The sequence below is a fragment of the Maylandia zebra genome, linkage group LG22 (genome assembly GCF_041146795.1).
Source record: "Maylandia zebra isolate NMK-2024a linkage group LG22, Mzebra_GT3a, whole genome shotgun sequence".
Classification (NCBI taxonomy): Eukaryota; Metazoa; Chordata; class Actinopteri; order Cichliformes; family Cichlidae; genus Maylandia; species Maylandia zebra.
In genome coordinates this window covers 30,837,401-30,853,053 of record NC_135187.1, presented here as the reverse complement: position 1 = coordinate 30,853,053, position 15,653 = coordinate 30,837,401, and the positions used below count along the sequence as shown (strand labels likewise).

Genomic DNA, 15,653 nt, shown 5'->3' with positions numbered 1-15,653 from the left:
TTAAAATGTATGTTTACAGAATATACAGTGTGTGTGTTTGGGCTGTTTAAAATGCACCTTTTGAAGCATTTTATTGGATTATCAGACTACAATTAGCCAATGTGTCTGCACATTGTATCCTTACAGTTTATCAGTGCTACTTGTTAGTGTCACTACCCGATCCGTACCTGAAACCTGATCGGTACCACGCATGCGCACATCTTACGTCACTTCCTCTCTTTGCCAAGATTGCAACAGTTAATGTATTTGAGTGACACGGTTAGCGCCCAGTTAGCTCATAGCATTTCTCAACAGCTCTGCCTCCTTTTCGACTGCCCGGGACATTTAAACAATGGATAATTCGTATACAAACAAATTAATGCTTTTCTCCTCAACAGAGATCGTCCCACAATTGAACAACAGCGCCGTAAAGTATGAAGAATGGCGCCTAATTACAGACCTAATAATACTGACTTAGTAATATGTCACGTGAAGATTCATCAGTCAGATTAAGTGTTTAATGACAATTGACAGTGATAGCTGACATCATCATTACTATTCCAACAATCCTCTCTACACAGACAAGCATAAACACACGACTATCACTAAATCAAATTTAACACGCGTTTGTAATGATGCTAGTTCATTTTACAATAGGGCTCATTCACTCGGTCAGCAGGTGGCAGTATCCTCATACACTGGGGAGTAAACTGCCATTAAACAAAACAGAAGAAGAAGAAAACTTTGCACATGGGCGGTATGGATCGGGTAGACCAATTTGTACAGTCCAACTTTGCACATGCTCAGTAAGGATCGGGGAGTCCTGATCCGTAACTGTCGTTTTAGTTTTAGTTTTTGTCTAAATTATATTGAAATATTTCATTATTGCAAACATTTTAAGCTATACTTATTATTCTTAACATCTTAACAGATACTCTGACCCGTAACTATCGTAAAAAGCTTCGGCCAGAAGTAGACACCTTTTGCACATGCGTGGTACCAATCTTGTTTCTGGTACGGATCGGGTAGTGGCAGTTAGCCAAGCTTGCTAGCAATAGCTGATAAATTAGCGCTCTTTGCTTCTGGCAGGAAACAAAACCACAACAACAAAAAAAACATGGTGGCACCAAAACACTAGTGTAGCTTCAAATATGTAGTTAGCTCTCCATTAGTGGCATTAGCTATGATCATGTAATTGTTTTATGCTAGCTTGAACACTACATACATGCTGTGGTGTTTCTGTTCAGGAACTTTGACAATTCCATTTCTGTAGCAGCTTATGTTAGCATAAAATTTCAACCAGAAAACAGTTTGTCTGAACATTTACTAATGCTATAATGTATAATAGAATATATATGTATAATGATACATGTGTGTTTGGTGTGTATCTTTACACCAGCAGAAACCACCTGATAAACACTTGCTCCTTCTTTTGCTCTTATGCGAGGCTAAGCTAATTGCCCCCAAGCATGTGAGAGTAGTCTGTCTTGTATTTGTATATGTATTTCATCAATTATGTAGTTAGCTTTTAATGGAGGTAGGTAAGGCATAAGTACAGATCCTTACATCCCATTCATCTTCCTTTTCTTTGTATTTTATTTCTTGCCTTCATTTTTCTTCTGTTTTTAGATAAATAGAACCAACACTAGAACCAAGTGGAAGATTTTTATTCAGAATCATGTAACGATCTTTCGTGTTTTATGTCAGAATTATGGTTAAATCATATTTGAATCAATCCAGTGTTTATTTCGACAGTTACTGCAACATTTTTCTAATTTTTATTACTGCTGGCCTCTTCCTGTGCAGCTACATCATTACAGCCTTTAAACCCTTACTTCTCTGCGTCATGGAGTTTGAAGCCCAATCCCAATGTCCACACTCTCAGACTTACAGAGTTTGAGTTGCATTCCTGCTAAATCAGTCTGGGCTTATGTCTGTTCCAACCCCAAGTTTTTACGTACACGTGGGCTCTTTGGCAAACACTTTTGGTATGTCTGAATTTGTTGTTGACTTCGCAGATTTACCCACAGTTCATTGTGCTTACGTTATACATAGAGTTGCAGTTAATGCCTTAGAAATGCTTTTTGGGTAGGATAAACCTACCCAAAAGTTTAGCTTTTAGTAAAATATCTCAACAAAGATCTGTCAACCAATGATAACCAATATATTTGTCAATCAGCCAACAGTAAAGCCACATCCCCATGCCAATGAAACCATTTTCACATAACTTTTGCTTTGGGATTTGGTGCATGCTGGAAGAAGCCAAGGCCATAAAGGATGCACAACAATAGGCAGTGATAGTCTGTGAAGTTATTTCTTTTTGCACACAATATCAGACAAAATTACAGTTACCATGGTTATCTTCCAATTTACACAAAGTATAAAAACTTCAGCGAGGAAAGATTTCAGACTCTGGAAAGAAAACTTGTGAGAGATGTTTCTGAAGAGCCCAGAACATCTGCCAAGACACGATGACTCTCATAACCACTTTGGGAATTGTAGTCTCAAAGAAGACAACCACTAGAACCCTGCAGAGGTTACAGACCAAGAAAAACTGCTCTTCTGCAGAAGACACACCTTCAAACCACATTAAAGTATGCTAAGGATATAGATAGAAATATGTCTGCTTTCAAGTCCCAGTGTAAAACTGGAACATCTGGGCTTCCACTGTATACCTGATGTTTCTTTTTCTAACAAAAACAAACTAGAAAACATGACTTACAATTACAGATACTATACAGCAGCCTATAAAGGTTAATATGTGGTTTAAATAATCTGGTGTTACATGCTGGACGTTCTTCCTCTGGGAAAAGTCAGCCAGTGCTCAGCTGCAGATATGGAACACCACGATTGTACATCATTGTGGATCATCCTCTGGACTGAGTGTATGCTAACTAATCTCTGTATAGTTTGAATATATATTTAAGGCAAATAATGTGGAATAACACTTTAATGTTAATGTCACCATTCACTAATAAAGGCAGGCTAACATTAATGTTAGTGTAATGAATAATCATGGTGGTAATGGTAGCAAAACAAAAAGAAAACAAACCCTCAACTATACAGTGGAAGGCAAGATGTCCCAGTTTTACACTGGGACTTGAAAGCAGCATACATTTGTGGATTTGTGCGTTAAATCAGTCTCATGCGGCGTGATCTGTGCGCATCTGGTAATTCGCCACACGTTTTGTGAGTGAGCGAGAGATGGTACGTGTAGTTTTACACATTTTTGTGCACAGAAAGGTTTTTGAAAGAGAAAATTATTGGATTTGTGAGCTGAGCAAAAGATAAATCATTGGACACATTCGTGAATCTTAGTTTATGCTTTATATCATATCGTCCATATTTGCAACTCTTTTGAGACATATTTCTTTCCATATGAGGACAACCTGGAGAAAGACTATGCGTACTGGAAGCACATCCTTTGGTCAGATTAGATGAAACTAGAGCTTTTTGGCCACAGGGTGTTTCTTATGTTTGGAGAAAGAAGGGAGGGATGCACAGCCCAAAGAAAACCCTCAGCACAGTGAAACACGGTGGTGGGGGTCTTACGCTGTGAGGATGCTTCAGCACATCTTGAACTGAGAAATGCATGAAGGTGGAAGGAATCATGAAGAAAGGAGGACGTAAAGATTTTGAAAGAAAGCCTCAAGCAGTCAGCAGTAAAACCAGGTCTGGATCAGCACTTTGTCCTTCATCATGACAAGTACCCAAAATATATGTCGCTCCTGGTGAAGCACTACCTCCTAAAGTCACAAAGCCCCAAGCTGCATCAACCTGCACTGCATTGAAAATATGTGGAGTGTGGAGAGCTCAGAAGTGTTTTTGAGACTACAGCAAATGACTGCAGACTGTTATCCAGCAAAAAAAGATACCAACAAGTATCTATTACCATCAGGGGGCTGATAATTAACGGCAGGGGGGAGGGGTGGGGGGTAAATAATTTTGCTTTTGTGTAAAAAAATAAAAATAATGTAAGAATCCAAAATCAAACCTTCAAAGAGCTGTGTTTAAAAACCCTTGCTCTGTTTGACAGCACTTGGGAAATACTTTAGTCAAATACAATTTCAGACGATGGCTAATAGTTCTGGCCTCATCTGCACTGTTTATTGCTATTCTAACAAGAAGATGACACATAAAGACTAATTGCTTTCATTAAACACATGCGCGCACACACAAAATGGTTTGTTTTTCACGTGTGAATGAAAGCCACATTTTTTTTTTGTAAATGTTGGACACATATATGCTGTTTGAATTCTGTACAAAGTCTTTTGTCCCCAACAAAATTAGCACATTTCAAAGATGATCTTGTCACATTCACCCAGCGCTACCCTCATTTCTTTTTCTGTCTCTCCCCAGCACCCTCCTTTTTGCCATTTCCTCCTCTCACCATCATTATTGAGGTCCATTTGTCTGAAGATCTTATCCGTCCTCTTCTCCGGCGTGGATTCATCCTCTGGCATCTTCATCACAGATGACACCATCTTGTAGATGGCCTGAGAGATGAGAGAGAAAAAGAAGGAGAGAGAGATTGGTTGGGTGGGCGGTGACAGGAGAACAAGAAAGATAAGTGAATTCAAGCCAGCAGGGACCCATTAAGGAGACTCAGCAGGAAAGAAGTAAAACATAACTGAACTAAAAAAAACAAAGTCACTGCAGCTTTCAAGATGCTGATAAACAGCCTTTCTGAAAGTCCACATGATTCACTGACATTTGTTGCTCCTGATACTAAGAGCTGCTCCCTGGGCAGCTTTTCCAGAAATACCCACGCAGCGTTTGTGTGCCTATAGAATCGCTCCATCGCGCCACGGTGACATGGGTCACATGTGGCAGCGGGGTAAAGGGACGGAGGGCTTACAAGCAGGGCTTACACTATTGATTTCATACATCTTTATCTGTTGACCGATATGAGCACGCCGCGTCCCCTGATAGCATTAAATTAACCTCTGCAAGAGAAGCTCCGAGTATCAGCTGGCCTCAGGCGCAGATCTAAAATCAGCTTACGTGCCTATTAAATCTCCTCCGCTGGGAGTATAGGGTGTAAAAGCAACTGTAGATCGGTGTCGCAGGAGCATCGTCACAGAGGCAGGGAGCTCGCAGGAAATGAGCCCTCTGTGCTTTTTAGAAAGATACACTGGCTCTAAAATGTTATCTCCTCTGACTGTAAAGTCTCATGCCCACACCGTCCTTCAAAAAACTGTGGGAAAAAAACTCCAAGGAGAAAAATAGTGACAAAGGCGTCAGGCACACAGAAATAATCAGGTATTTTAACTGCCCTAAGTCTGAGCACAGATGATTCAGCTATGCCATCATTAGTGTGCAACAACCCTTCAGTTTCATGGTTGGCTCCTTTTATCTTTTCACCAACAATGAATGTCAAGCTAATGCCAACAGGTGTGCCAGGTGGCTCCCTGTAATGAGAGGTATCCTCAGATGTGCTTCCCAGGAAGGCTCACTAATGACTCGGGACCACAACAGAATCTGAAGACACAACAGCGATGACGTTATGTCCAAGATGTCTGTGGATTTTGCTGCAGAGATATCAGCTCAAGTTGAAATGGAGCCCAGCTGTACTCTTACTTTATACCATTTTAAGGGCATATTGTAGCATCCATCCATCATTAAGACAGACAAACAGCATTCAAACCAGCGTTAGCTCAATATTTGATTAATATTGTCCTAAGCTGACTTACTAAGGTAGCTAGAAAGTTAAAAAATAAAATAAAATGAACATAAGAAAATTAGTGAGAAAACAGGGTTTTGTGATACACAAGTTCACGGTTTGGGATGTGGACGTTATCCCTGCATTTGTTGAGGAAAACAAAAAACTTTAAACACCAGGGGGCAGCATTTTACAACTGACTGTGTTGAGATGAATGACTGTAGATGGTTGAGATGTTTTGATATTCCTCTTACTTCCTCCCGCGCTCAGTTTTCAATCGATTTGGCTGGTTACATTAAATATTATAGTGAGTCTTTGCACCATCTTGTGGTACAAAATGGTATTACAACTTTGGATTATATATCTTTAGCACATTTCATGGATGTGAATATTAAGGTTTACACAAAAAAATAGAATTGATAAAAATCACATTTGGATTGAACTGCAGGTGTTTACTCAAATTCAGGTTATGAGTAAAGACGTGGACTCTAAAATATGAATTTCACAGAAAAGATATGTTGGAAGAGCAGTTATGATACTTGTTAATAAGTCACCCAATTTTAATTGTGCCAGAGTAGAAAAAGCGACTCCACCATAGCAAGGCCATAGTCTGTAAAGGATTCACTGAAGGGCACAGCTTGTTGCTTTTAAGATTCCCCACAGCAGATCATCTGAATATCTCAGCCTATCACTAACATCTTCCTCTGTCACACCAACCCTCTGGAGAGGAAGAGGCTCATTCCTGATGTAATCCCACCTCCATGTTGGTTAGTGTTAGGGTTAACTCCCTGCCACTCCTACCGCACACCTCACCAATGTCTTTGCTGTTCTCATACATGCACTGCACCACCCTCACATACATCTCTCCCTCCTGACACTCCTTAGCACCCTATAATCTGCTTTCTCTAGATGCACAAAGACACAGTGGAGATCCTTCTCTACACTTCTCCATCAACACTCTCAAAGCAAACATCAGATCTGTAGAGCTCTTTGTCAGTATGAAGCCACACTGCTGCTCACCGATCGTCACCTCTCTTCTCAACCTAGCATCAGCAGCTCTTTCCCATATTTTCTTGGGCTGGCTCATCACTACTACAGCTCTGCACATGACACCTCTTGAAAATCCGTAGCAGCAGGCTTCTCCATTCCTCAGTTATCCTCTCACTCTTGTGGATTGTGTTGAACAATTTGGTTAGTAAGTCCACCGCCCTCTGTCCCTCATTTCCTCCTTACTAATCCTCTGCACTTCCCAGTTCACCATCTTTCCCCATTCTCTCATTCATCAGCTCCTCAAACTGCTCCTTCCATTTTCTCAGCAAACTTTTGCTTGTTAGCAAATATCTATCTTTAATCACCCTGACCTGCTGAACGTCGTTTCCACCTCGATCTCTCCGTCTAACCAATCTGCACGAGTCCTTTTCTCCTTCCTGTGTGTCCACACCCACATACAACTCACAATATGCAAGAAATTGAAATTGTGGTTATAATGATGGACACGTCCATTGATCAGCAAAAGTGTAGAGCTTTTATTAATCTGATAATGTGGTGTAAAACAAATCTGACCTCAGTCATGACCCTTCCACTCTCCTGCTCACTCTCAGCACATAATGGTCCCCTCCTTTCCCTAACGGTGTGTAACCTCAGTGAGCCTGTAGATAATCCTAGCATTCTGCACACTCAGGGATAAACTCAAGTTAAATTTAACTTGCTAATCCATGAGAATCCAGAAGTGCATACACACACACACAGAATACACAGCGAGATCCTCAGTCCAATATCTTGACATATGAGTCCTTCTGCTTGTTCTCTTCAACAGTGAAAGGATTAGATGCAGCACTACTTAACAGCCTTCCTGCAAACTGTTGCCTGTGCCAATGCTGCACTCAGGGTGCCTATTAGAGTAAGTTAATGCATTCATCCACATACTTAAATGAATGCATTAACTTACTTAACATAACTAATGGGAGTATTTATTAAAGGTGCTCTGTCTTTTCTTAGTATTGTATAAATCTCTGTGATTGGCTGATCAATACAAACTGTAATGTAGTTTGCACCATGTGCTAGATGAAAATTTGAAGGACCAATGGAAAGAACAAGCAGGAAAAAGCAAGAAAACATACTGAGACTCCTGGTGAGATCAAATTAGTTATTCAAGAACATTCCTGTTTCAGTCGCATGATGTGTGTTTATGAAAATGAAATCAGGTTTGGGGATTTAGAATTTGAAATGGACCATAAATCAAAGTGCTTTACTACTCTTACTGAGTGCTTTTTACTACAAGCTACATTCGCATAGCATGCCCACAGGTCCATCACAGGCAATTTTGGGGGTTGAGTATCACCTAACTGGTGGACGACCCGCTCTATATCCTGAGCTACAACTGCTACAGATAAGAAGGGATCTTCTACACATTTGGCAAGCATACTGTAGAGTCTACATTAGTGATTTCATTCATGATTTAATGTACTCGGTTAGCTCGTTAACACGTTGACACCTTGCAGCCCCACGCACGGGGTGATCCGCGGTAACTTGCTAACGGAGATTTGCCGCGGTTATGGCGTTAACGTCATTTTAACGAGATTAATGCTGACAGCACTAATATAAAGGCCTGCTAGGGAGATGACAAAGTATTTTTGCACAAGTATTTATATTATTTAGTGATGATACTAAGTGTCTGTGAGCTGCTAAGGCACTCTAATTCATGTTCGCAAACTAGGATGCTACTAATGATTCCAGTGTTACAACTTCAAAACTGCCATGGCTAACTTTTTATCTAGCCTGAGTTTCCATTTAAAGGGAGTTAATTAGCTTGTTGTTGGTTATGTGGTGGGGGAGATGCCACCAACATCAACTCACTATGCAATTAGGTAAGCGTATACAGTCAAGAGGTAAATGTGATGTGTGACCTAGCTAAATGCAGTAGATAGCACTGCAACAACAGTTTGCTTTTAAATGGCAGTAACCTTGTGGCCCTAATAAAAGTGTCATAATGAGCTATAACGGAAGGTTTTGAGAGAAATCGCATGGTCTACATGTGACAACCCCTCCACCAGCACCTGAGGCCAGAAGAAGTGTTTACTTCCACCAAAACTAACCAGCTTCCCTTGCTTACCTCTACAATCTCCAGCATTTCCTCGCGGCTGATATACCCATTTCCATCCAGGTCGTACATACTGAAGGCCCATTTAAGCTTCTGCTCCAGCTTTCCTCGTGACGTCACACTCAAGGCAATGATGAACTCCCGGAAGTCTATTGTCCCGTCGGCGTTGGTGTCAAAAGTTCGGAAGACATGCTCGGCAAACTTGGAGGCATCGCCGTACGGGAAGAAATTGGCGTAGATCTTCTTGAATTCCTCCACATTCAAGGTTCCACTGGGGCAGTCCTTCAAGAAACCCTGAGGTTAAAAAAAGCAGATATTAGGTGAGACAGGGTTCAAAATAAGACCTTTAACTTTTTCTTTATGTCTATAGAATAATATAAAACAACTCCAATTCCAATAAAGTTGGGATGCTGCATAAAATGCATTGAATTCTAGGTGATCAGTGTCTATTTTGGACTGCAGATAGGCCAGTCTAGTACCTGGACTCTTCTATTATAAAGCCTTGCTGTTGTAATAAATGCAGTATGCAGTTCAGCATTGTGTTGCTCATACAGTTGTGGTCAAAAGTTTACATACACTTGTAAAGAATATAATATAATGGCTCTACCGAGTGTCCCGTTATTTCTAAAACTCTGATTTTTCTCTGATAGAGTGATTGGAACAGATACTTCTTTGTCACAAAAAACATTCATGAAGTTTGGTTCTTTAATTACTTTATTATGGGTTAACAGAAAAAAGTGATCACATTTACTGGGTCAAAAATATACATACAGCAACATGAATTAGCAATTTTGGTGACTTACAAAGTTGTCAGTGAACTGAGCTTCATAGCATGGCCTCTTAACTTGTGAGTGATTATGAGTGACTACAGCTGCTGACTTCTCTTAGGCCAGTTAAATAGGGCTCATTGGATACAAACGCCCACAAACGCTACAATGGGAAAGTCAAAGGAGCTTAGCATGGATCTGAAAAAGTGAATTATTAACTTGAACAAGTCAGGAAAGTCACTTGGGGCCATTTCAAAGCAGCTGCATGTCCCAAGAGCAACAGTGCAAACAATTGTTTGTAAGTATAAAGTGCATGGCACTGTTTCGTCACTGCCAAGATCAGGAAGAAAACGCAAGCTATCACCTGCTGCTGAGAGAAAATTGGTCAGGAGGATGAAGAGTCAACCAAGAATCACCAAAAAGCAGATCTGCCAAGAATTAGAAGCTGCTGGAACACAGGTGTTATTGTCCACAGTCATACGTGTTTTGCATCTCCATGGACTGAGAGGCTGCCGTGCAAGAAGGAAGCCCTAGCTCCAAAAGCAGCACCTTAAGGTTCGACTGAAGTTTGCTGCTGATCACATGGACAAAGATAAGACCTTCTGGTGGAAAGTTCTGTGGTCAGACAAAACAAAAATTGAGCTTTTTGGCCACAATGCCCAGCGATATGTTTGGAGGAGAAAAGGTGAGGCCTTTGACCCCAAGAACACCATGCCTACAGCCAAGCATGGTGGTGGGAGTATTATGCTGTGGGGCTGTTTTGCTGCCAATGGAACTGGTGATTTACAGAGAGTAAATGGGATAATGAAGAAGGAGGATTACCTTCACATTCTTCAACATAACCTAAAATCATCAGCACGAAGGTTGGGTCTTGGGCACAGTTGGGTGTTCCAACAGGACAATGATCCCAAACACACATCAAAAGTGGTAAAGGAATGGCTAAGTCAGGCTAGAATAAGGGTTTTAGAATGGCCTTCCCAAAGTCCTGACTTAAACCCCATTGAAAACATGTGGACAATGCTGAACAGCATTGTCCACATGTTTTCAAGTCCATGTCAGAAAGCTATCAAATTTAACTGAACTGCACCAATTCTGTGAAGAGGAGTGGTCAAAGATTCAACCAGAAGCTTGTGGATGGCTACCAAAAGCGCCTAATTGAAGTGAAAATGGCTAAGGGACATGTAACCAAATATTAGCACTGCTGTATGTATATTTTTGACCCAGCAGATGTGATCACTTTTTTCTGTTAACCCATGATAAAGTCATAAAAGAACCAAACTTCATGAATGTTTTTTGTGACAAAGAAGTATCTGTTCCAATCACTCTATCAGAGAAAAATCAGAGTTTTAGAAATAACGGGACACTCGGTAGAGCCATTATATTATATTCTTTACAAGTGTATGTAAACTTTTGACCACAACTGTATATGCAAGAAGCCAGGAAACTAACATAACTTTTTCAAAACATCAGAACAGTCAGAGATCAAATTTCTCAATCAAAACTTTGAGTAGTAACATTTTCAATCATTTAACTTCTTATTCTGATAAGAATGATTTTGAAAAGGAGCTTAGTCTTGGATCAGAAAAGCCAACGCTATCTTCTATTCAAGCCCTCACATTTGATAAAGCGGAATTGTGCCTGAGGAAAAAAAGGGAGGTAAAAGTCACTTCTATCCCTGGTCTTTGTTCAAAAGAAATAAAGCTCTTTTACAAAGACCTTTAAAATAGAGGCAATGAGGTAACAAAACCATTTCTGATGGCTGGGATTTCTACTCACAACTGGAGGGGAAAAATCAGCAGGGTTGTGCTCCTAATAAATATTTTTTAATTGACAGTGTTCAAAATTTCACTGTGTTTAGTGAAGCATCCAGCATCTCCCACACTCAGAAGCAGTTGATCTGCTGAGAGCTGTGACCACTGTGACAGGTCAGTGAGGGGTGGGCTTTAACTTGTACAACTCTTATTCAGGACAGCACGCACAGCTGTTCCATAGGTTTAACCCACGTGTAAAGCTCTGCAGCCACTACACATATATCCATGTGCATAAGATGAGATAACTTGTGAGGTCAGGTCACTGTGGCATTTCATAATGCTAAGCTCCCCACTGAATAAAGGACTGGGTTTAGACAGTGCTCTGTGGTGGACGGAGATAAGACTGCTGTCAGTGTTACAGATCACAGATAGAAACATGTCTGTACAGAAGACGCAAGGATGTCCTAACAATCGTGATATAAATCATAACTCTGCTGTGTGACATATTTGCCTAGTTTAGGACTTATTTTTACCAACAATGAAAGGATCCAAAGCACTTTTGAAATGTTTGAAGATCAGGAAGATTCTGATTTTGGAGAAACAATAGGTAAAGAGACTTATTTTAAAACATGCAACTTTGATATCAGAAGATGATAACTCAAGCCATGCTGTTCAGACGGTAGTTAAAGGTGCAACATTGAATATTTTTCTAACACCAATTGATCCGATTGTGCTGTGTCACATGCAAGGTGACGAATCTACTTAAATCGACCAGATTATTCATCTTTATGCTCCGGGTTATTGCTTTTATTAGTTTGCTAATGCGTTCAGCTATAAGGGGTGGGCAATCTCCGTCCACGAGGGCCGGTGTCCCTGCAGGTTTTAGATCTCACCTTGGGTCAACACACCTGAATCACATGATTAGTTCGTTACCAGGCCTCTGGAGAACTTCAGGACATGTTGAGGAGCAAATTTAGATTTAAATCAGCTGTATTGGTTTGAGGACACATCTAAAACCTGCAGGGACACCGGCCCTCGTGGACTGAGATTGCCCACCCCTGAGCTAGTTGCTAGCTAGTTGTGTTGCTCCCAAATAGCCAAAGAATCTGACAAAAATGGTTGTGTTATCAGCTAACACTAGCAAGCTTAGTTGGCATTGTATGAGTAGATCGTACAGATACCTGGTATCTGTATTTAAGCCAAGTAACATATCCCACGAAGGTTGATTCTGTTCATCTGCACGTAGCATTTTCAATCGGAGAAACGTTTCGTCGCTCATCCAAGTAACTTCTTCAGTCTTAGCTGACTGCAGGTTTCCCCAAGTACATTTGCACAATAACTGAAACCAGCCCACTGAAGGCTGAGGAAACCTGCAGATGAGTGAAAACGCTACGTCCAGATGAACAGAATCAGCCTTTTGGGATTTGCTTACATGGATGATCGAGCATGCATCAAGATATCCCACGATCGAATAAAAGATTGTAAGTCAACAAACAACACAGGATCATGGATTTGTTGGACAATCTGTCTGTATAATAACCAAACTGAAATCCATATTATTTGCTGGATAACTTCAGTGAATATGCTCCAAAAGGCACCGACACCACAAATAAGAGAATTTAAGAGAGATAAATTGCCTGAGGTGAGCACTATTCTGTAACTCAAAGTTGCCCCACCCTCATTAATAGCTAACATTTATTCCTGTATAATGTTAAATGGAAGAACTGAAAAAAAAAACCCCCGCCTGCACAGTTGCCATATGCAGAGAACCTGGGCAGTTTATTTCTGTACTAAAGTTGAGCCTCAAGCCTCAGATGGCCGTTTGAGAAACTGCAGTTTTTGGTTCTTTGCTGTTGGCTTCATCGTACGGCTTTATAAACATCTATGCCAAACGATACCTCTTATAGTTATATTAGTATTACTGGTCCATTTTATGTAGATGCCATATAAATACCAGATCTGTCATTATATACAATTCAATATAAATCTGCAAAACAAAAAAATACAGTATTTCTCTTAGAAGTACAGTAGTGTAAGACTACAGCTATAATATAGTACAGTACTGTGCAAAGGTTTTGAGCCATTCACCATTTCTTTTTATTTTCTGCATTCCTTCTCATGCAGCAATTTATTGCAGCATGTGGGAACACAATTAGAAATACAGTATTTAAAGCTTTAAATTTAAAGTTTGTATAGTTTTAATGAGCTTGAAAGTCAATATTTGGTATGACTAGCCTTACTCTCCCACGCAGCTTGAACTCTCTTAGGTCAGCTTCCTTATCATTTTATCAAGTATCTTTGGGAATAGTTCGTCAAACCCTTTGAAAGACAGTCAAAGCTCTTCTTTAGATGTTGGCTTTTGTTCTATTGTCTGTTAGGATGATCCCACATTGCCTCAAAACATTGGATTTTTGGCTCTGGGGAGGCCAATCCATGACTGAAAGTGTTCCATTGTGTTAGTTCTTCTACCAGGAAGGATTTTTACTGTATTGGCAGTTTGTTTATGATCATTGTATGCTCTAAAATGAAGCTGTGGCCAATCAGACACCTTCTAGATGGTACTGAATGGTGGATCAAAATCAGATAGTACTTTTCCATCTTTTCCATCATCATCCAAAAGATCCCTGACACAACTGTCTGAAATGCAGCCCCAAACCACGACAAAGCCTCCATCATGTTTTACAGATGGATGCAGCCACAGACTATCTGTACCTCTATCCTGACCTCCTCTGTACACATTGATACACAAAATACAGCTGAAGAGCCAGCTGTAATCTCTCAGGCATCTCAGGTCCTGTGTCAGGTCTTTGCTGGATTTTGTTCTGTTTCTTAGGGATGTGACTTTCAGATACTGTTCATCTACTGATCTGCGGTCTGTTATGTGTAGACACAACACAGGTTTGCTGCCTTTAGGTGGCATTAGGTGCCATTTTATCCTAGAATGAATCATACGTCAGGGTTATGTGGCTCAACAAACAAGAGAAAGCATTCCTGTGAAAATGAGTCAATGTCTAAAGAAAAACTTTGAACACCTTCAGAAAGCCTGGAGAACTATTGCTCAAGACCACTTTAAAAATTTACAATAAAGTCTTGCTCCTTGGAAGGAGAGTATAAAGAGTTGAAGGCGGGCTCGAGACTTTTGCACAGTGTTCAGGGTGTGAATTGTGCACCTTGTACCACTCCTGCAACTCGTGGTCGGAGAACTCGGTATTCTCACGGAGATCCTGCAACACCTCTGGCCGCAGTTTGCTGTTCTGTTTCCCCATGGCAACGGGATGGGACTTTGGGTTTCCTTGACAACAACAGCGACTACAGCACTAGCCAGGCTGCTTTTCACACCTGTCAATCAGAGATAAGGAAACGGGAGGTCAGCAACAATTAAGAAGAGAGGAGGGTGAACTCGAGTGACAATTGAGAAGTGCAAACAGCGCAACGTCACCAAAGCTGCTCGGCAACAGACGAAAAAAACAAAAACAAAACATATGAGGGATTAGAAGAGAGGGTTCGCACAGTCGACTGTTGGCTACAATTAAAACCAGCAGCTGCTTTCTGCTTGAACAAATAAAATGATCGGGCAAACCATGGAACAGTAACATAGACACTTCCAAACAGACAGCACAGCTTTGCAACTCACACAAAGTCTTTTAATGGAATCAAAGCAAGCCTTGTGACGGTATTGTTTCCCAGTCCGTTTGACACGAGATGTTACGCAAGTCTTTAAACTGCCGCATCACAGTCGCAAAACGTTAAATAATCCTGAGCGTGCCCCGGTGACGTCAAGCGCTAGCCCACTGATCACATTTTTATGGGATTATTTAGCCAGCTGCGTGTTTGTGTGTCAAATCAGCCGTGTGGTGTGTGCCTTCAGATCTCCTAATCTTCATGTCAGATCAACCTGCTGCACAAAATGCGATTTCAATGATTCAACTAAACAATAAAACCATTACTAAGAAAAGGAGTACATCACTTGTATAAAATCCGATTCATTTACCTATTAATAATGTAATGAAGGTACTTTGGAGGCAATTTGGACATTGCAATAGTGGTTAAAGATTAAATACATAGAGTAAGAGATTTTAACAGTAGGGAAAAAAACTAAATATACCTTAAATTGCCACCAATTAGGGTTGAAATGCAGTGGTTGCCTCATTTAAAATGATGTCTTTGTGGTATTTCTTGTGGTAGAGCTTTCTATACAAACATTTATATAGTTCTGCACTGTAACATCTTTCAGTAAAAAAAAAAAGGTCCAACAAACTTGTGCTTGTTAACTTTGTTTCCTTACTTTGGACCACTAATTAGCTTGTGCTCAGCCATCAAAGTGTTCTGTGACTTCTGTGTGTGTGGCAATGCAAATTAAAATTACAGTATCAGTGGGGCTTGAACACCTCTGA

At 40.5% G+C, this 15,653-nt stretch overlaps 1 protein-coding gene across 1 annotated transcript in view; it reads right to left on the bottom strand.

The window, feature by feature from the left end:
• LOC101484917 (hippocalcin-like protein 1) overlaps nucleotides 1-15,653 on the bottom strand; it is a 53,153-nt gene that overhangs the window by 3,897 nt on the left and 33,603 nt on the right. Inside the window, exons 2-4 of the mRNA XM_004563691.5 lie at nucleotides 14,430-14,598; nucleotides 8,754-9,035; nucleotides 4,370-4,475 (exon numbers count right to left, since the gene is read on the bottom strand). Coding sequence (XP_004563748.1) covers nucleotides 4,370-4,475; nucleotides 8,754-9,035; nucleotides 14,430-14,525 — 484 coding nt within the window. The 5' untranslated portion in view covers nucleotides 14,526-14,598. The remainder of the gene's footprint in view (nucleotides 1-4,369; nucleotides 4,476-8,753; nucleotides 9,036-14,429; nucleotides 14,599-15,653) is intronic.